The following is a 22750-nucleotide window of genomic DNA, read 5'->3' on the forward strand; positions in this document are numbered from 1 at the left end:
AACATTTCCATAAAATTACAGTTCAAATTTTGGAAAACACTGTTAACAAACAAGACACCATAACATTGTGGGGAGCATCAAATGGAAATTTTGGTCACGTTGAATCTGAAAAATTCTTAATTTGATCATGTAAATCACAAGTTCAAGAATGGTGTTCAAATTCTGAAGTTCTGCTGATGACTTCTGTTGCAGAAACGGTTGACAATTTTCAATATCTAACGTAACAGGAAAACAACAGATGAATGAGTATTAGAAGATTACGTAAAAGTATGGTGCCAAGTTCATTGGCAACAAAGACTTGGTTATTGTATTGCAGAAAGGGTCGTATACTAGTGCATTGGCAAATGAGATAAAACCACTTTCAATTTTCAGGGGGACAGACGTCGTGAAAATTTAAAATAGATATGTCACATTGCAGCCACTATTAAAGACACCTCAAGGTTCCAAACGATCTCGCACATGTTCGAAACGAGTAAATAGCATGTGAATGCATAGTGCCATCAACACACTCCTGAGAAACCACAATTAAGCTGGAACCTAGTTTAATAGAAGCAGAGACGTAGTGTAGCTTATTATAAGCAGAGACAGGATGGAACGTAATGTCAGCAAAAAGGGACAGAAATTATGTCGTGAAACTAAGCATAAACAATAACACAGCTATGATAGAATTAGCTGACACACTGTCCAGTCTCATGGAAATAAATAGGTGGACAGTTTGATCAATAACTGTGAACAGAGACAGGAGCTGATTCGGTCAACCTTGCAATTGCACAACCAGTCATAGCATCTTGTGCATTTAACAACTGCGTGCTCGGTCTGGTCATCAAGGAGGCACGTACGAGACACATTACAATCATGGCCTTGTGAAACTGTAAGAGATACAGAGCGTACTTAGATGTAAACTAAGTCAGATAGAGCACGGGGTCCTTTGACGTTATTGCTCGAGCATGACCATTAGCTCCAATGGGAAAAAATGCAATGATTAAAGAGATAGAGCTCGTAAAATAAAATTTAGTAACTGGGGTAGCACTAAGGGAGCCATAACCACAGAGCATAGAATCATCGAGGCGCACAGCTCAGAAACAAACCCTTCCATCCAACTCGTCCATGCCGACCAGATATACTAGAAAACTGGTCCTTCAAAACTTTCGAGTACAGCCACCGTGGGTCAAATAATTACAAATTTAATTTAAAACCTATGTGAAGCAGGCTAACGAAATGGTGATATGCTCCAATCTGACTTCTTAAAGATGTATAATTGTCTTGAGACTACATAAATTAGAGTTACTGTTCATTAATAAATTAACAAAAATGTTATAAAGGTTATCAGAACTTAAGACAGGCTATACATCTCCCCAAACGTCGCGCTACTAAATTCAGAATAAACATAACCATTTACTAACTGCACTTATAAAACTCAGTAAGGAGGTGTTGGTTCCATTAAGAATCATGGTTCTCCTTGCAAGGTCAGTCAGGTTTAACCACGCCAGTTAACTTCAAACACACTTTTCTTTACGATTTCTTGGAGCAAGGAAAGCTATGCCTCTCAATCCTTTCAGAAGAATTTCCGCTTGTATTGATATATTTATGACTAAAATAAGAGCAATTATAGTGGACAGCTGGTCCTCTCTCTGCCATTTTGAAAAAGTTGTTAAATATTAAATTTATTTTAGTTCTGCATTTTCCACAAAAGAAAAGAAATGCCATTTCATTGCTGTGTCGGAATATGGTGTCAGTAAAGGTTATTTTGATGAGGACTGGCCATTAGCCTTGGAAAGATTATAATGAGTATGTGCTCATCAAGAAATTATCAAGTTTTTCTTTTCCTGAATGATTTACTACAAGTATCTTAGATCAATCAAATAGGATGTTCATTAGCAAGAAAATATTAATGACACAGATATTTGAGATAGTTTAATAAAGACTCTTGACCAGGGAAAGTGAATCTCGTGTAAATTTCAAATTTTAGTTTGAATTCAGAAATCAGAGAAAAAACGTTTGGGATATCCTGTTCAGCTAAATTGGATCGTTCAATATTCGTATTAATTGAAAATAGAAATTAAAGTGACGTTATGTTTTGCGATATTCAGATGTTGAGAGCGGAGAAAATGATTTGTCAATAAATCCAAATAAAAGACTTGAGAAGATGTGAAAAAAAAATCCCGATGATTCAGGGCACTGCAGAGAATTGCAGAACTGCCATTAAAATTGGTTGAACTTATAATAATAAAATGCTCAGGAAGAAAATGATTGCTATCTGCTACTTTTCAATATAAATTTACATTGTTACTAAGGCATGCCTTCACAGGCATGTTGGCTCAGTGATTGCCCTGCTGCTTTATAGCGCCAAGGACTAGGGTTCTATTCCCGTCGTGGGCGACTGCCTCTGTGGAGTTTCCACATTCTCTTTATGTTTGCGTGGCATTCCTCCCACAATCCAAAGATTTGCATGTCAGGTGAATTGGCCGTGCTATATTGTCCATAATGTTCGTGCATTAGTTAGGGGTAAATGTAGGTTAAGGAAATGGGTCTTAGTGAGTTAATCTTCGATGGGCCGGTGTGGACTTGTTGGGCCTTAGCGTCTGTTTCAAAAACTGTCGGAAATTTAATCTAATATGTTACCATTGGTTGTGCACGAAAGTAAAAGTTAGAAGGGCAGTCCAATCTCGAGCCTTGTGTGGTATTTGGTATGATTTCCTCAGTGCGATTTTAGAAATTCGATGTCATCCAGTAAAAAAGGAATTAACTTAATGTGCACTGACTCCACAAAAGATCACTCCCTGCATAATATAGCTGTATATTGCGGCTGAAGAAAAGTTTGAATAGGTTGGATCACTCTTCTCCAGAAAACATAGAACGTGAAGGTGACTGAACAGGGATGTTTTAAATGATGCCCTGGTTACATGAACTGAATTCAGAAAATAGTTCTTATTCGTGACTCCGTGACAAAATTCACTAGAACAACAAATGGAGATATTAAGACAAATGCATCCACGCAAAGGCATATTAGAACAGAATACAAACACTCATACAAGCAGTAGATGGAACAGGGAAGCGAAAGAATGACGAAAGGAAGAGATACTTGCATGATTTCAACTGTTAATATATCATTCAGTGTAAATTGGACAGAGTTTCATGTGATGGGCATACATTTGCGGGGTCAAATTAGGTAAATGTCCTGAACCTGCTCTGCAGGTTGTTAATAATATAAAGTTCAGAGAACGCTCGGCCCCCACAAGATTGGATAGAATCGAACAAATGATTGGAGGGAATTGGGATTGTCATATATGCTGAAGGGAAATCTTCCACTGAGAAACAGTAAAACCGCAGCTGAATCTATACAAACTGAAACCAACCGACAACTTAGAGACTTTGGAACAATCTCCCACGATGGCACAAACCACAAACAGAACAAAGTACTTGAAGAAATTAAGACACTGACCGCGAAAATTCAAAATAATTTGAAAGCGATGATATCGAACCTCCTTTTGGCCAACACTAGAAAAAAAAGACTATTACCTGACGTGTTGCTGTGTCAAAATCACTGATCTCTGACAGTCCGTGTTCAATTTATGTGTTTTTATACTTTTGGTTAAATGTTCCTGTGTGCAGTTCCAGAGAGAACCCAGATGGGTATGTCTCAGAAGCATGCTTTTTGGAAGTGAAACATGCCACTGATGTCTGAATGTATATTTGGAATTAAGTTTCTTCAGAAAAGATTATAAACTGAAAACTGAAATCACGAACTCACACAGTACAGAGGAATGTTACTCGATATGCATGCCAATCCCCACCCATGAAGCTGGAAACGAAATACTCCTCAAACCTTTGCTGTTTCCCAACTGTCCAACACGCATTTCCTGTTCGAATAATAATTCAATTAGAATACACGAGGTATTGACGAATTTGCTCATGCTGTTTACCTCTTGTGTAAAATGTAACACGCCATCTTCTTAACTGATTGATTTTCTATTATCAGTGTGTAAAGAAGAAACACGTTATGTTAGACGCTGGTTTACATAAAGCGAGAATTCTTCCCGTGAACAGGATGTTTTCCTTTATAAACAGAGCATTGACAAACAATCAATACTAATCAATCGAGCAGATTCTGGATAAAGACAATCCCGCTCAAATCCATCCAAGACTCCAGCTCGAAGTTCACCTCCTCAAGCCTCTGCCAACATGATTTTGTGCAGCTCTCCCTGCGCTCAGTGATGTTGGGTGTCTGTAACCCCATCGTGTTCAGCTTCTTGTGCGGATTTCTCCGTGCTCTGTGTTACTATTTCCATAACAATATACTCCATCCTGAGGAACATTTATTTGAAATCTTTCTCCGTGCTGTATATCATTGTGTCTGTAATCACCCCATATTCAGGTATTTTAGATCTGTCTCAGTGATCTGTGGCACTCTGCTTGTAATTCCCAGCACGTTCAGGTTTTTGTGCAGCTCTCTCCGTACTGTGTATCAAGGTGCGGGTTGAGAGCCGACTCAGTGCACAGTAATACACAGCGGAGTCACTTAGTTGTGTTTGCGAGATCATTAACCAACTGATTTTCGCCGTAGCATCAAGAGAAGCAGAAATTCGTCCGCCTGCAACATTTTCTTTATTCTGCTCTTCTGAGGTGTGTCTTTGAAGCATATATTTCGGAGGTTGGCCTGGGGACTGACAGTACCAATAAACTGTGTACTGACAGATCCCTGAGTATCCACAGCTTAATGTAACGGTGTCACCAGCAGCAGAAGTTTGGAGTGGTGGACTCCGGGACACCAGGGAACCGAAACCTGTGGGATGACATTCAACACATATACAGTCAATGTTGAAATTGCAAATCACGGGAGTTATTCTGTTCATTTTATTGATATTAGATTCGAATATGTTATGTTTTATCTGAATGTAAACCAATGAGGCGATGAGATGGCAATTCTTTTACATATCTTCCTCTTGTGATGAGCAATACATTGCCAAAACGGCTACTGGAAACAGAATCAACTGTAAAATTCAAATGGGTAATCGGCTGCAGCTGAATCAGGCAAAAAAAAAAATGCAGGGCTATGTGGAGAACGTAAGTGCAGTAGGAACAATTACAAAGGATTCTCAAGAAAATAACATCCACACATTTTGTTGACAGACAAACTCGAGCGATCATCTTGTCGTCATCTTGAAAGCTGGAGGGCATAAGGTGAAGGCGCAAGGAGAAAGATTGAAAAGGGACACAAAAGACAGCTATTTTGCACAGAGCGTGGAGTGTATATGAAATGAATTGCCAAGGAAATCTTAGAGACAGGTATAGTGAAATCATTTAAAAATCGTTTGGAAATCTATGATGGGCAGAAATGTTTACATAGATACAGGCCAAACGCTGGCAAATGGAAAACTTTGGTTTGGGAAACCGGATAGTTTGTTTGATGCTATAACTCTACAATAAATTTCCAAACTTCACCACACAAAATGTAACCAAACGATGTTGTGGCATCACGGAGAGCAGGATCCAAAATAAATGTCGGGTTTGATCAGCACTGGTTAGTTCAATCATTGTCTGCATGTTACCTCTGTTCATGTGAGTATACCCGATTTTTGATCCACTTTTATCACCAATCGCGTCACTGTCTTCTCTCACCATTCGCAGCTGACGTGAAATATTTCAATTTCGTATCAATTGATTTCTGGTTTTCCTTTGTGCCTTTTTCTTTTCTTGCGATCATGGCAACCTGCACAAACGTCTCTCAGCAGTCTGCTTGGTTCTGTCTGTACTGTCTCCATGGTGGTTTTATTGTTACACACTGGAAACTACCTTTCATATTTCCCTCAATTGCAATGACTTTCATTGGATTATTGTTTTCTGAGTGGAAATCTTTTCAGTTTTGCAGTAAAAATGAAGACAGGGCCATTCAGCCAAACTGATTTATTGCTGCTCGTTTATGCCAACGTTCACTTATGCCTGAAATCTAATTCACATTGTCCATTTAACACAGTGTGTTGGTGTATTTCATTCTCCTCCCTGTGTTTTCAAAACCTTCTATAAATGCCTCAATACAATGTGCTCGAACTACTCTGATGGCAAGTTCCATATTTTGCACATTTCTTCACCTTCGTTACTTTATTTGTTCTGCTAGTGGCCTATTGCTCTGAGCTCAGTCTCTTCCATCCCAGTTTCGAGGCCATCGTTCTTAAGATTTTCATGAAGTCTCTTCGTGCTTCGCTGCTCCTAATGCAAAACAGAACCAGCGAAAGCAGTTCACGCTTGGGTCTCCACTGCTTTCTGAGATACAAAATGCCACTGATTCAAAACAATCGATCGTCTGAAAAACTTTCTGCTCTTCGTCGTCCGATTTGCTGACCCCTAATTGCAAATTGTGACACTGTTGGATAGACTTTTCTATCTGGGGAAAATTCCATCGATCCGTCCACCCCCTCAATAATTCTACATGTTCATATTACATCACTCTGCTAGTTTTAAACAGTAGGCAATGGCGCTTACACTTCAGAATAGCTTCACAAAGGACAATAACGTTATCTCAAATGAATGTCGAGTGAATATTAGCTTTACTTGTTCGAAAACAAATTAATTCATTCTCAAGTAAGGAGAACAAATTTCTAACAAACATTTCAGAGTAGAAAACATTCCAGCCCTTTGCTTCATATAACTCATACAACATCCTGATGAGGGGGTTTAATTTGAACGACGGCCCAGAAATTTTCACATATTCCTTTTGATGAAATGTTACTTGCTGTTTCTAAATGAGCATTCTTCAGTTTGAGCTGGTTCCAATAATCACCTTCATTACAGCAAACCGACGTCTGAAAACATCGACATTAAATGAACCAAACATCTTTACAGTCTCACGTTCAATTCTGAGGCAGGCAAATGGAAATATGATTGGTTAAACGAATGCATATATGAAATGAATTGAGAAGAAATGATAACTCGGTCATTCCTGACTCCCATTCCTCAAATAGGATAACTTTTCTTGACGTACAGCCAGATACCTTCGACCTGAGGTTCGCCAAGTAGTATTCCTGATTTTCTCGTGGGTGAAATGTTTTCATTGAACGTTTGGAATTTGGGCTTGAATCTCTGCCTGGTGCAAAGCTCTGAAAGCTTGCTTCTGTGACCTAAGCAACAAAAAGAGCTCCCTCGGTCACAGATAACTCCTGGAATGGATCCCAGACAGTCGGCACTCTTTATTCATTAAATCACCTGTTCGCCATGTTGTTGATGTCCCGCTATTGACCGGTTTGGCCATTGATACCATAAGTACAGTGAAACCGTTGACTCCGGACCAGGTGTCATTCATTCTTTTCGCCTGTGCAAACCAGGACCTGGCACGTATATTCTGCTGACAAGCAACTCTGATATTGGACCAGAAGCGATTCCTTCTAAAATATTTGTTTACTTTCTTTATATTTAAGCTAATAACAATGAATCGATCATTCAGCAACATAATCAATAGCAAGATGGAATGCAGAGTCACTTACCAGCTGTGACAGTCACCGACGTTCCGGATCCATCTACATCGTCATAACAACACAGCAATACTCCTTTTAGTCTCCTCTGCACAAGAACCAATGTTACCTCAAAGCATCGAAACATCATCAGCACGCTGTTTGACCAAACTAATTATTCAAGTGATTTAAATAAATAGGCGATATTCTCCGTGTCCAAATTCCCTTTTGCTCAAGTTCATCTCTTGTTCTTTTATCAAATGGTACAGGAGTACAGGAGGTGGACGTTCACTTCATATCAGCGAAGAAGAATCGAGTAAACAAATTAGTTCTTGACGGGAATTGTAAAGATATCAACCTGCATTACAGTGAAGTGAACTTCAAGCTGACAATTGAGTGTTGCGGCCGGAGAATGTATACTTTACTTGTAAAGATGTTTGTGATCGGGCTTCTTTCACTGTGCCTTGCTCCAAAATGTCACAGTGGTATATGTCGGTGTAAAACTTCACAGGATTTGCTGAGATTTTGGGCATTACAGCTGAACGTCAATTCCTGATTTCAGCTGTTAGAACAGGACTCCGATTCACGTCAGTATCCTTTGACAATGATCAGTCATTCCCAACATCCACTCACGCACTCCAGTCGTTACAAAGATATTGCCATCCAAAGATTTGTGAATCATGGAATGTTTTTAACATTAATCCAGTCTAATTGCAAATTGTACTGCGAGGCAGCCGCTGTGAGACAGAAATGTGGGGGTTTCTGGGCAGATTGGCTACTTTTTCAATTTCTTTTTGCAAAAATCTCCAATGAGAGTTTTTGTGGGATGGAAGCCGTATCCCATCACTGTGTGTGACTTTCCAGTAATGAGCTTTACAGTAATAGGTGGCGGTGTCTTCAACTCTGACATCCCGAATTTCCAACGAAAATGTCTGTTGGGTTTTATCTGTGGACACAAAAAATCTCCCGCCACTAGACATCCGCTCCCATTTCGTCGCTGCCCCCGTTTGTTTAAAGAATTCTCCACTCTCAAAATAATGATAAGAATAACCACTTTTAAAAATACAGTTGATCTTGAGAGTCTGACACTCCTTCTTAGTCACTGCTTCGGGGCTGTGTGTCACTGACTGACTGAAATAACCTGAAGATTGAACAGAGAGAAGTGAGTGGGCATTAGGACTGACCCAAACAACGCAATAACACTGCAGGTCCTGAATGAAATGCGGACGAATTCGGCAACAGTGTTGTTTGAAATTTGCAATGTTAATTTTTGTGATCGATACGCACAGGGTAAACAGACACACAAGATTAAACCAAATAAGTTACTCATATTTCCCGGGTTGGGAGCTGATAGTTAGATGATTGTTAGGGGAACGACAGATTACTCTGGACTTTTTAATCGTGACCTGGACTGAAGTACTTTGGATGGAGGGAGTGGATTTGTGCACTGCAGTGTCCATGAAGTGATTGATGGGCGGAGTGGATTCAAGATCTGTGGGCGTGCATTGTCTGAGTATGCGGTAGGTTTGAGGAGGGAACCTACAGTTTTATGTCATTTCACCAGTTCTGTGAACTCAGTATGTAATCACCTCCCACATTAGCCGAATGCACAAGGGTGGGTGGTGGGGTTGAAGGTGGGGACATTTCTTTCTGTCAATGATCGCGGCATTCCTTTTTAGTCCTGCAGTAATGAGCTGGGTACTCTGTCCATATTCTTACTTCGTCATATGTGTTGACCAAAGAATGTGGAGCGATGATGCTGGAAGAGAGCAAAAATAACCTTCCCCACACCACTGTCCCCAGCATTACTTTTGTTAACTACCTGCCCCGTTCTCTACCTCTTGTTAATTCAACATTTCTCGTGATGGTTTAATGCTGAGCACCTCCGTGGGACCCCGTTCACACATCTGATCAGGAAAATTGAACCTTCAACCCAGTGGTTTCCCTCAGTCTTGCAACTGAGGCCCAGGGTCAAAATGATATTATCCAGTGAGAATGTTGTTGTGAGCATACATAATGTCGTTGATGAACTGACTTTCACAGACATTAAAAAAAAACAGTTTCTGCAACAGTCCTTTCAGACTGCTGTTATAATTTAACGCAAGGAAGATTTTCCATGTTTTAATTAGATTATTGTGCATTCTTGTAAACTTTAGAGAATGCAGTCTGAGCTTCTTTTGGGGACAATCCGATCATTCCAACAATCAGTCTGATGAGGCATTGCTGCTTTCCTTCTCTGGACTCGGATTTATTGCTGGTGGTGGGATGTGTACATTCTGAAGAAGTTTCATCTAAGACTTTACCAATAACTAATGATGTGAATGTTTGAATGTTCCCATTTCTGTTCTTTTCAGGTTTTAATGTTACTGTGTTTTTGTTTGCTTCTCCTTAAATCTCTGCTAAAAATTGTTCTGGGTGTAACACGGAGACACAGTGAATTTTTAACCTGTTAAAGTGAATCCCTGTCGCTTGCACAGTTTGATTCGAATGATGCTCCATTTATAATATATCAACACACAAGAAAATGTGAAGACCTATGTTAAAAGAGGAAGTCATTGAGAAACATTGCAACGATTCTAAAGATTCACCTTTGTATCGCATTCTATAGAGGCTGCCAGAAATGCTGAATTTCTCCAACACTTGAATGTCATAAGTTCAGATCTCCAGTACCCACGTATTTTAAACTATAGGCCCAAGTGCATAGAACACCGATTCCGAACACACTCCATTGCCGATTGTGATTACCTTACTGTTGGTGACCATACCTTGGACTGCCTGGACCCTGAAATCTGGAATTTTCTCCCGAAATATTTGAAAAAGTTCTACTTTACTTTCCTCCTTGAAAACGCTCCTTACCACTGATTGCTTTGGCCAAGCATTTGGTCATGTCGTTTAATGTGACCTTAAGTACCTATGCAACTCTGAGACACTTCGTTACGTGAAAACCCTCATCTTCAACTTGTTGTTGAGTGAGAGAAGACCACTGAAAGAGGCTGTAACAAAGTAAGTCCAAATGTATAGTACGTTATAACAGAGCAGGATTTAAGTGAGTGTATTGTCCCTGTTCTCTTCATCAGATAACAGTACTCTGTCAGTCGTATTATCACAGAACTAAGATCCTCTAGTTTCATTCTTCCACGAGATCCTGAAACAATACTTCTGTTGAAGAACAAGGTGAGGCAGGATAAACTGAAGTGTGATAGGCAAACAATGGGGCAGTAACACACAGAGGAGTGGTCGAAGGCTTCCTTTCTTTGCTATAACGAGGCTGTGGTTTGCTACCAATATCACTGCATTTCGTTGCATCCTGAGTGGTGAAGTTGTTGCTTCTCACAGACAGGTTTCAGATCCAGGTCTGAAGAAGACTGACTGGAACTCAAGCATTGACTCTGTGTCGAAGACCTTGTTTACATGCTGGAAAGAACTCGTTGATATGATTGGTCATCAATACCACCAGTGCTGAATGTTGCACAAAACAGGACAGTATGCGGGTTAAAGTGAAGTGTGTGAGAATTGTTGCCCTGGCCCTTCCGGTTGATGGTGTTGGAGAATTTGAAAGATCCTGTCAACATTCCTGCGCTGTTGTAGGAACAACTCACCCTCCTTGTTCGTTTTCTGCCTCTCATATCTCTCTGTCCTTCAATCAATGCCAGAGTATTATGAAGGCTATTAGTTAAAAAGTCGTGATTCAATGATAACCTGATAAGTGTTCTTGGTCACATTTTCCTAGTAATTTCCACAGAAATAATCAGATCCTTTCAACTCAATTTCACAATCTGCCTTTGTGATTTTGAATGTACTCTCCCTGATGCTTTTCCATTTAAAAATCAATTTCACAGACAATGATAAGGGCAGAAAAAATGACGCATGGAGGAAATTTGAGCCAACCATTCTATTAGAACGGGGTGAAGTCGACTAATTTATCATTTAAGTATTATCGGGTTTGGAAGATGGAAGGAAAAAAACCCTGTTTGCATTGTAGAGAAATTGCACTTGTATTGCTTGTGCGGACAAAGCTTAAGCCATAATCTGATGGATCAGAACAGAGAGTAAAGCATGTTTTATTCCGAAATGCATCTCTAACATGAAGAAATGTTGCATTATGTAGCAAACGATTCAGTTGCCGTTCTGTGCAGAATACGCGTTGGTGGTATCAAGGAGAGAATACGCTAATCACTTGCTGAAACTGTGGAAGAGATTCACTCAGTCATCATCCGGCTGAAACATCAGCAAGTGAACATTGGGGAGAATCTGGTTACATACCTTTCTGTCCAGTCAAAACTCCAGCAATTTTCCACGTCTCTTCATTTCTAGAGGACAGTAATTTTGAATTAGGAGTGTTTCTCTTTCACAGACGCTGCCAGACGTGTTGAGTTTCTAAAAATACTTTCTGTTTTTATTTCAGGTCTCCAGATCCGCAATGTTTTTTTTTGTCTAGGTCATATTAGAACAGGTGATAGATAGTTTGGTCATGGAGGAATGGATTCAGGGATGTATTTAAGGACGATTTGGGTATATAGAGTAGGAACAGTTTAAGGACGAAATTCCAGAGTGTTTGTCTGATGCAACTGGAAAAGTGGCCAACGTTGTTAAGCCATTTAATTCAAGAATATATAATAGACCTGAATGAGATGAGTTCAGATATTTTAGAAGTCTGTGCTTCAGCAGGAGATTACGTAGATAGGAATGGTGATAATCGGGAATGTAAACATGGTAGTGAATCTTAAAATGTAGTGGCTTCCAATCCCAGAAACTTCATAGTTTCGGGAATACATGTGTGCAACATAGGACTATGTAAATTGAGCTAAAACAAATGGAATTATTTTCAGTGTCACTGACTTTGTAGACTTTTGTTGACATTGTGTGAGAACTTCTCAATTCTTCTTAATTATTTTTGAGTTTCGACTGTACCACCTTTAACGGCAGTGAATTGAACAGTCAAAGGTCACTTGCTTGTCCCTCAAGTCCTTCTAAACCTCCATCTACCTTTCATTAAAATATACCACCAGGTCGTCGATGCGTCCAGTAAAAAAAATAAAAAAAAACATCAACTCAATTCAGAAAAGTGGAAGCTCTTTCTTGGTGAAATCCATTCATACACAACATTGGTAATCATAGTCTGTGCGCAAAAAAACTGCGTGACTGTTTTGACTGTTTGGAAGTATCTGTAGTCACCTTCTCAATGACCAACCTAAAATAGACCTTCTGCCAAAGTACGTTTCAAAGTGTTTGTTTCATTGTCTATCTCAAGACGTACAACAATGTATTACAAGATATGAATGCGATCTCATTTATGCATTTGTTGCAGTGTGACTAGATTCCCTCCCACCAGTCAAGAAAGGCTTTTTGCCCATTGGCAAGACGAATCATTGATGTCCCAAACGTTTGGATGAAGTGGGTAATATCTTTCTACACTCATCGCCAGAGATCGTAATCGCATGGCATGATTTCGCTGATTATACAGTAATTTGAGATGATCTCTTGAACCCAGTGCCAAAGTGAGATACGAAGAATGGTCTGTCGTCATTATGAACACGTTGATGAAGAATCAGTTCACCAGAAACTGTACAGAAGTTCTCGCAGTTTGGACATTTTAAACGTCTCTTCTCTCTGCAGTGTGAATGCGCTGATATGTCAGCATGTGTGATGACCCAATGAATCCCTTTCCATACTCAGCATCAATGAATTTCCAACTCAGTCGGGTATTTGAACCCTTTCCCAAAATCGCTAGCGCAGGTGAAATTGAATTCGCCAGTCTGGATAATCTTTCGAAGCCTTCTGAGTACTCATGCATGTTCATCTAATTGCACATTTATTAGTGACATGACTATTGAAGAGATTTTGCTTCAAAGCTATGTTCACTTCTGCCATCTTTCAAAACTTTGGTTCTGCTTCGAACATTTACTTATTCAATTATCCCAGAACAATCCAAATTTTTCCTGGTCATCAGTGAACTATCACCCTCGCGCTTGTCACAAGTGCTTTATCCGTGAGAATCTTAATTTCTTTCTCTGTTTTGTCATCAACATTGCTTTGACGTTGCGACCACTGAATGCACCATTCATGGGAATATATCTCGAAAGTGTCAGAACAATTTCTGCTTGAAAGCAAGACAACGTGATTGCAAGTTATCTGGCTCCAATCCATTCATATCCATTGAAGTTGGGTTTCCACTTCATGGATCTTATTCTTAGCTGCAGCCTTTGCCGACAGACAGAAGAAATGAACATTTGTCTTCTAACTTCCAAACAAATGCTCAGAACATCATGGATTAAACGATGTTGATGTGACAGATGAGTTCAGTTTCTCCGCCGCCGAGTCTCTGCTTTAGATACACTTCAGAAAAAAGCAATAAAGACCTTCAATACCAGTTCAGAATGGAAAGTCAAAAATGATCAACATTTCTCTTTAGTAAATGCTGGAGATCTGAAATGAAGGAGAAATTTAACACATCCAGCAGCATCTGTGGAGAGTAAATGCTCATTAACATTTCAAGTTCAGCCTCCCGTATGTATTACTGGAAAATCTGCTTTTCTCTACAAAGATTCTGCCAGACATGACTTTCTTCTCACTTCCAGCCTTCCTGCAGTATTCCTGTTAGTTTGAAATTTCCGTGGGTAAATCCCCAGCAAAAAGATTTAATAAACCCCACCCCTGTCCATTTTGCAGAGGAATTCATGGCTTGCCACTCCACAATCAGGATGAATGCGCAAGCACGCTGTTTGCCGTTGCACCCCACCAACAAAAATAACAACCTGTCGTTGTGGCTTGTGTTTGAGACACGCGGCACCACAGCTTCAGGCTAATTCATTGTCAGTGCGGGACTATGAGTGCCTTATTCGGGTTTTGAGGTCTGTAATCGGTGTTAATAAAAGCTACCCCCTCCCGCCACAACCTCCAATGTCTTTCCCAAATTCTGCTTTCTTTCACATTTCACGGAGACCAAGTAACCATCACCCTGCAGCAGGTGCGGCCACATTGGACATGCATCTTTCACAATGCCTACAGTGCATGATCAAATCGGAATTGCACTGCTCATGATCCTATTGCGACGGTCTGGACATGGACAGGGGAGATTGCAAAATAAAAGAGTACGTTTTTGAATCCGATTCCACATAACTTCAGGGCATTCGCAGAGCTTGTATTTATTAACACATTTTTCATCAATGATATCTCGGCTTTCAGTCCAATCTCGGATACTGCAATAATAAAATTCTGAAATAATTAAAAAAAACACGTAATAAAGAGAGCGTTTGGGTGGTGTTTGAAATTCGTGGGGTGCCAGAGAAATTGTTAGCGTCGGGTACAATTGTGATATTTAAAAGTCATTTGGTTGGGTGCATGAATAGGAAGATTTTCGACGGATATCAAATGCTGGCAAGTGGGTCACAACCAGTTTATTAAAAGGTTGAGCCAAAGGTTCTGCTCTGTACTGTGCAACTGTGTATGTATTTAGGAAGTTGATTTCAAATTTAGTGTCCATTCTCAGCAATTTTTCAAATCAAATATGTCTTCATTTATACCAATAGACTTTCAAAATATTCTCCACCGTATACAACGTGTTGATGGAAGGTAAAGTTGGCTGCTGCTGTACAAATCCCTGGTTAGATCATAAAGTGAGCACTGGGTATAGTTCGGGACGGCACATTATATATGGTACATTTTCACATTCAAAGTTTCAGATCGTTTTAAAAATTGATGTTCGTCACCTCACTGTAACTTCATGTCCACATCTAACTTATCCAATGCAATTATTATTGCATACCTGCCCTGTGATTGAGCTAAATATGTTATTCGTGGGCGCTCCCAATCGTGTCTCTCAGAAATGCTCCACATTGATGGAACTTGCCTTTTGGTTTTGAAATGTAATCATTAGTTGGCCAAGACTTTCTTTCCTCTGTTATGCGAACAATTTTGCTTCTTCTCTTCCTTTATGCTCTCTCGTTCATTTTAAGGTCAATAGGAATAATGAAGAAAGACAGAACAAACTGTAGACTAACCAATGAGCAAATCAATGTCTTTCTCTGCTGTTAGCGTTCATCAATTTCACACCAAGAGTAAAGATGTCTGTTTCTATCTTGTGATTGTGGTGGAATAGTTTTGCTGATTGATTACAAATTCCATTTAGAATTCCTAACTTTCTCAATCCTTTGTGAGAAGTCATGTTTCTTCATATCATTCCTAAATTATGGACACACAATTGGGAGAATGAGAGCTCAGCTCTCGGTACTCCAACCCATAGAGAAAGCCAATTTTGCACTCTACTCTCCGAATTTCGACGTTTTCAAGAATTCAAATGTAAAATTTGAGAAATGGACTGTCAGAGAGACCAAGATAGTGAATGTGCATGTGCGCACGCGTCCATTTATTTGTGCTTTTGTTTCTCTTTCTGCATATTTCGATGCCTTTGCTCCAGACACTCTGGGCGTGTTTGTAATTATGAGTGCTTTTATTTAGTGTGTAATAATGTGTGTTTCCATATTTGTGAATATCTCGATATCTGAATCTGGGTGCGATCGACTGTCTGTTGTTTTGGAGGTTGATTCAAAGGGAAGTGTGAAAACCTCTTTCTCTTTTTCTGTCTCTCTTGTTGTTGAAGTCATCAAATATTGCTGCTCACGTGGAGCTGTGTCTCGATGTGTGTGTGAGTCTCGATGTGTGTGTGTGTCTGTGTGTGTGTGTCTGTGTGTGTGCCTGCGCGCGCACGTGCGTGTGTGTTTGTGTATGTGTCCATCTATGCCTGCAATGGGACAAACTTTGCCCGGGAGGGACTGTTGAATGAATGATTAAAACCTGATGAATAAGAAGCTCACAATCTCTCTCTCCATTTGCATGCCTGTCAGTCTCTTTTCTGTTTAAAGTGATACAAAGACGCCCTCTACTGGCTTCCATTGTTATGTGTTTGAACTGATTCAGTTTCTTCCAATGTATTAATGGTTAGAATCATGTGACGTTTTGATGTCTCTCAAATGAGTGCTGTTGTTCCATGCTTCATCGAAATACTTCACTACTACAAAAGTGTTTGTTATTTTTTCTACAGCGCCTCATTTGTTTAACAGTAAATCACATTTTGCCATCTCAAAAGGCACGCAATAAGTTCTGTATTCATTCCTTAAATGAGCAGCGTTAGTCCATTCAAAGAAAATATTTCTAATAATTGAACTTTTGTGTTATAACCAACAAACGAATTGTGAAACATTTCAAGCTTACTTGTCTGCTCGTCTCTGCGAGAAGCAGTATACTGCAGAGTCTGTGAGTTTCTGTTTTCAACAGTTTGAACTGGTATGAGTGGTTCATGAGGAAATTCCGAATAAATCAATTTTCCAGAAAACCCCAGCTGTTGTCACTGGTAAAGGCAAAAGTTTTTGCCCTTTCCTAATTGCTCCTTGAATTGACTGCATTGTAAAATATATTCAGAGGTCAATGAAGAGTCAAACGGCTCATCAGGTCTTGGGGTACATGCACACCTAGAAACATTGTGAACCTGCATTATCCAACCGATATCAAAACTTGTCTTTTTTAAAAAAAACATACCAGTTGATTTCCGTGTCACGCTCACAATTCAAGGAACTAGTTAATTTCAGAATACATACTAACTGAATTTTCATTCCGCCTGCCGCTTTGCCTGTAGAATATTACCCTGAGCGATTAATTCGGAAAATCAGTCAGAAGAGTTCACCTTCGAATTTTGTTCACAAAATCGAGAGGAAATCCCAACACAATCATATGTCTCTCTGAATTTTAGATTACAAATGAAACCCAACTTTGTGACAATCCTGATGTGGAACACAGATACTCATGGAGAAATCCAAAAGTCGACGGATGTACTGAAATAAGTCCAGCAAAACGCTTCACAGTTTTAAACGAAGGTAAAAAAAAAGCTTGAGGGTGCGGAAAATATCAAGTAAACCAACCACCACATTTTTAAATTGCTTACGAAATGACTTATGCGTCCCGCATAGGTCCATCTCGATATAAAAACACTTTGCCAACAAGATACTTCAGGCCGAGTCTTTACATTTATGCAATTTTGCTTTCGACAGATTTTAATGATTACATGGAATCCAAAGTGTACGTGGTGCACACAGACAACTGGAAACGAGAGAAAAGCTCTACAAGACATTGTCCTGTTGATTATTGCAGCATGCTGAATGGACAAATATGCAAGCCCATGACATACGTTCCGATTCAGTAACTGGGCAAGCATAGAGACTAAATTGAAACATGATCTGCTGCAATACAATCAAAGGTATCACTTGATGAAGTATGACTGGGTACATGGTTTCATTTAATGTAATACAAACAGACACTGGGTCCAGTGCAGTTACGATTTACACAGCACCAGATTCACGCCATGTACATAATCTAGATTTCACTACCATCAGCAAGACATACTTTCGTCGTGGAAATGTTATGTAAAGTTGATTTTACTTTTTGGTCCTCAAATTAACAATGAAATCAGAGAAATATTAGAGCGCAAAAGGGAGCCTATTCGGTTATTGTGAATGTCCTCCAAAAGAGCAATTCACCAGAGGTCAGTCACCTTCGATAGAACAGAACCATTTCTGCTGTTCAGAAATGCAAGTCTTCCATTTCAAAAGTCTCTTTAGATTCTGCCTCCAACAAATTCCCAGTTAGATGCTGACAAATTCTAAATTTTCGCTGTGTTGATCAACTTGATTGTGTCATTGTTCTTCCGTCTCCCAGGTTCCTAAAATTTGTACATTGTTTGCATGTCAATCCTTGCATTCTACGGGAACTATTACCTCCTCCAGCCTGTTCAGACTCCAAGTGATTTTAAATCGCTCGACCTCATCTGCATTCAAACTTTTCATTTCCCAAGCAAGTAGGCACAAACTCACCGATCTTTAGATATTACTGTTACTGGTGTTCCTCATCGCTGGGGCAATTTCATACACAATTTATTGCTCCCCTCTCAGAATTCCGCAATAGAGATCGTAGATGCAGATTTTGATTTTCCACACCACCCAGAAATTCAGCACCTTCGATTGTTCCGTATTCTATAATTATTGTTACAACAGAGAGTCTAAGATTTCACGAGTTCAGAAGCTAAAATACCCAAAAATGTCATGCAGTAAAACATTCTTATAGACAATGATGTAAGAGAATTTATGTGGTGATTTTCTGTTGCGTGTTTTGCCATTTAAACCAGCTGGTGATTAAGACAAAAGGACACATTAGCACGTTCTTCATTTCCTCTCGGAACTTATTTTGAGATATCGCGTAGATGAAGACGTTGTTGCAGGAACTGAGTAACTGGAGCATATTTATAATCTCTGATAGTGTGTATTTTGGGTTATTGAAATCTAGTCCACCAAAGTAGTCCTGTCCTGTAACCTGAATGTAGAGAAATCTTCCGACATATGTGCCCCACAGGAGTAGAAAGCTGATGGAGATGGCGTACAGCAGAACAATAGACCTCTTGCGTTTGGAAACCTCGTGATCTTCACCGTTCAGAGAGCCACAAAGCCTCCTGCGGGCCGCATTAACCACTAAAATATGTCTAACAGTGAGGGCGTTAAGCACTAGAATGAGAAAGAATGGAAGAAGTGGAATCAAGACACGGTCAAGGTAGTGGTAGGTCTGCCAAGCAGGTGAAGTGTAGAACATAGGCTTGAGGCCACAGAACAAAGGCCTCCCATCCAATATAACCAAGGGTTCATAGGTAAAGAACAAAGGGATGTTTTTGCTGCAGAACAAGGAGCAGATCACGCCTATGACGAGCAATGCAGTTTTCTCAGTACAGTATCTGGTACTCAGACTCGAGCAGGTGATGGCCACAAAACGATCAATGGTGAAGGCTACTGTCAGCCAGACTGATCCATCACGGCTGATGTAGACCAAAACTGCACTAAATGCACACACTGGCGTAGCAGATAGGATCGTGTACCTAAGATAAATGCGACCGATCCTGTTCAGAATGCAGCCAGTGAAAATAACAAGGAAATCAGCGAAAGCTATCGCCATCAGGTAGTTGGTGACACAACGTGAGAGTCCGCATCGTCCTCGGGATAGGATTATGATTGACACCAAGTTGGCTGCAAGTGGTCAAAAGAGAGAGTTGGTACAATGCTAATTTCAAATGCTTGCCATTGTCTCGTCCATCCTGTTACTGCTATCATCTCAAACATTCATTCATCACTCTGAGATAATGACTCTTCTAAAAGTATAGTGTCACTGCTGGATAAATCATTAGTCAAAACAGGGGCTACTGAAATCTGTATCACTACCACTTCTTCCGTCTGGTAATATCCACCTATCCATTCAATGATTGCAGACAAAGAGAATTCCTAATGCAGGGAAAGACGTCATTTGCAGTTCGAATACTTAATCTCTGTAGGGCATCCCATCTATTCCCACTATGTCCCCGTAATCATGTGTTTATCATAGCTAGCCCATCTAACTGCATATCACCTGTGCACAATGGCACAATTTAGCTTGGCCAAATCATCTTATGTGGATATCTTGTACTATGGGACGACTCCTGATCAAACAGCAGGCACCTTTGCATACACAGGAAGCAGATGAAAAACTCACACAGACAAGGATGGAATGTCACCCTGGTCCCTCACATTCGCATAGTATGCAGTTCATCCCTTGTCCCAAGCATACAATGGGTCTCCGCCTGGCAACACCTCACTTTCATTCATCTCATCTTAATGTTTATTAGGTCAGTAATTGCCACTTGCATCTATTTAGAATTCATAAACCACGTCTGTCATCACCACGTGCCTCACATTTTGCTCTGTTGTGCATCCCTGAAGCATGTCATCTCTCCCACTCAATCTATAGTTGTCGAGCATCTAATCCCTGGAAGTCTCTCCCTGGAAGGTTATTTCTACTCTTCTTTCTTAAGAATGCTTCTAATAATCTATCTCTTTGATAAACATATTGTTGCTCACACTAGTATTCCTTCCATCTTTCAACAGAATTTCCTAATATCCACGCTCCTGCGAATCAATCAATCTTGACATAATGCGACGGCTGAAAGAACATGGACAACTCCAGCTTCTCCAGTGCTAAACGCAAATTGAGACATCCATATTGCATTATCATTAAAATATGAGTATTTACACAAAATTTGAATGAAAATGTACAAAACCTATCAGCATCATACAATTTTCGTCACAGATTTTAGCAAATTTCTCTCTCCTAAACCTTTTCAAATGTGTCCATGTCTTATTTAAAATCACATTTAAAATATTGACTATTGAATGGGAACTCACTGCAACATAACTTATTTATTTCATGAAAGTCTCACCATTGATTTTTGTAATAACTTAACGTATTTTTCGAAGTTAGAATGCCCTTAACGTGATCATTGTATGATATGAATTACTTATAATGATGCCATATGATGTGTATTCGAAAATCGAACTGCTTGCAACATGACACACAATCACTCACAAGTCACTAAGTGATTTTTTGATTTGTGTGCAACATCATTACAGAAACTAATATTCAGCAAAATAACTGACTGATGTTCACGCAAATATATGATATACTTGTGACACTGCATGCAACAAATTGAGCTACATATTTTAAAGGTGTATATAAAGTGGCAGCTCAAGATATTGCTGCCTAGTGATCTATCTCAATCTCATAAAATGTAGAGTTCTGCAAATAAATTCAGCCTGGACCTGAAAAGCAATGTGCCAGAAGATTTATAGAACAGAAAATAACATTATCGTTTTGTCATCTATTATTTACCAGGGACACCAATAGCAGCGACAATGGGGTAAGCAATTCCAAAGAAGAGTCCTTTCGCTGGCCCGTGCATTGTTTTTTTTCCCTCCAGAAACTAAAGCAATTGGAAAGAACTGAGCTCTGAAAAATACACAGAGTCCCACATATATTCCATCTTGGTGTCTCTAGAGAAACAATTAAGTTGGATCATTCAGCTCATTTATAGTTCTGCCAACAGCAAATTAACTCCGGTTTTGATGCCTTCCAATTTGACAATTAGCAATGCAGCTGCTGCCATCAACTCCATGGACGAATTGGCTCCATAGACTTCTGATGCGCTCATCCGCACAAACCATGGTTTTCTGTCTCCCTTTCGTTTCTATCGCCACAATATTAAACCTAAAATTGATGCTTCTGTCAGTTTCACTTTTCATGTACTTTTTTGATGTGACAAGTCAGATTGGTTCATTTGCTTGGTCTGTTCATCAGGGTTGTCATGTTTTATGCCTTAATGTGACCACATCGCTGACAAATTTAAAATTACGTTGATATCAGATGCACATTTTTGACGGTGGAAATACGCAAAAACGGTTCGTTTGTCCTGCTAATCGAGAAGTGCAGACAGGTCTTCAACCTTTCGACTTCTGGTTCAGGATTTAGAAAGCTCGAATTGTGGGCTGGGGTTTGTTATATTTGCTAAATGCGTCAACAGGTGAAGCAGCAACTTGTATTTTGATTTGGAATATCGTATCAAAAGCACTGGTAATTAGAGGCACTTCCGTTATAAAGGAAAAACAATAGAGATAATGTGATAGAAAAAAAATAAACATGATCCCTTGCAATAGCCATTATGATAGGTCCTGACCCATTCAACAATGTCATTTTGACTCACCAGCGTTAACACCAATACAAACTGCAACACCTGTATTAACTGTTTAAGTTTGTGCAAACATGGTGTATGGCATGGCAATAGATTGGTGAGTCATCTTTTTGACACACTGCATCTGATATAAGTGCATAAGTTACATATGCGATGATAAAAGGTGAAGTTAAACAAAACCAGCTCTTGACAATGTAGAATGTCGACAATATGGTAGTAAGCCATGCAGCCCATTGAAACCAAACTGACCCACTGAAAAACATGAACCCTATTCTATCGCATTCCAGTAACCACACATTGCCCACAGCTAATCACATTGCCTGCACATGATTGAACTGTGTGCGGATACCTGGAGTGCAGCAAAAATTTGTACACACCATGAGAGATGTTCGCCAGAAAGTGGAATAGAACCTATGTACCCAGTGCATTGCGACAGCCTTGCAACCACTGAATTACCATGCCAGCCAATGGCACTTGCCAGCAAATGCAGAGAAAACAGCATTCGATTCTACCGTCACATTCATTAAAAATTATTTTTATTTACCTAATTATTTTATTCCAAATCGCTCAGACACACAGTCCTTCCACATTTGCTGCAGGGAGCTGTCATCGTCAGAGAGCAGCTATGTTAACTGGGGAACTCCAGTTCTGATAGTTGAAGAACAAGAAATACTTCCCTTTTCTAGTGTTGACTACAGAAATAATAACATTGATGGGG

At 39.7% G+C, this 22750-nt stretch overlaps 1 protein-coding gene across 1 annotated transcript; it reads right to left on the reverse strand.

Moving 5' to 3' along the window:
• Positions 1-4391: 4391 nt before the first annotated feature.
• On the reverse strand, positions 4392-17413 carry LOC132814079 (uncharacterized). Its single transcript, XM_060823367.1, has 5 exons — positions 17383-17413; positions 14541-14660; positions 8285-8586; positions 7479-7518; positions 4392-4783 (listed from the first exon to the last, which is right to left on the reverse strand). The coding sequence occupies exons 1-5, from the start codon at positions 17411-17413 to the stop codon at positions 4392-4394; spliced, it is 885 nt and encodes a 294-aa protein (XP_060679350.1).
• Between the last annotated feature and the right edge of the window lie 5337 nt (positions 17414-22750).

Source organism: Hemiscyllium ocellatum, unplaced genomic scaffold, assembly GCF_020745735.1.
Source record: "Hemiscyllium ocellatum isolate sHemOce1 unplaced genomic scaffold, sHemOce1.pat.X.cur. scaffold_665_pat_ctg1, whole genome shotgun sequence".
Lineage (NCBI taxonomy): Eukaryota > Metazoa > Chordata > Chondrichthyes > Orectolobiformes > Hemiscylliidae > Hemiscyllium > Hemiscyllium ocellatum.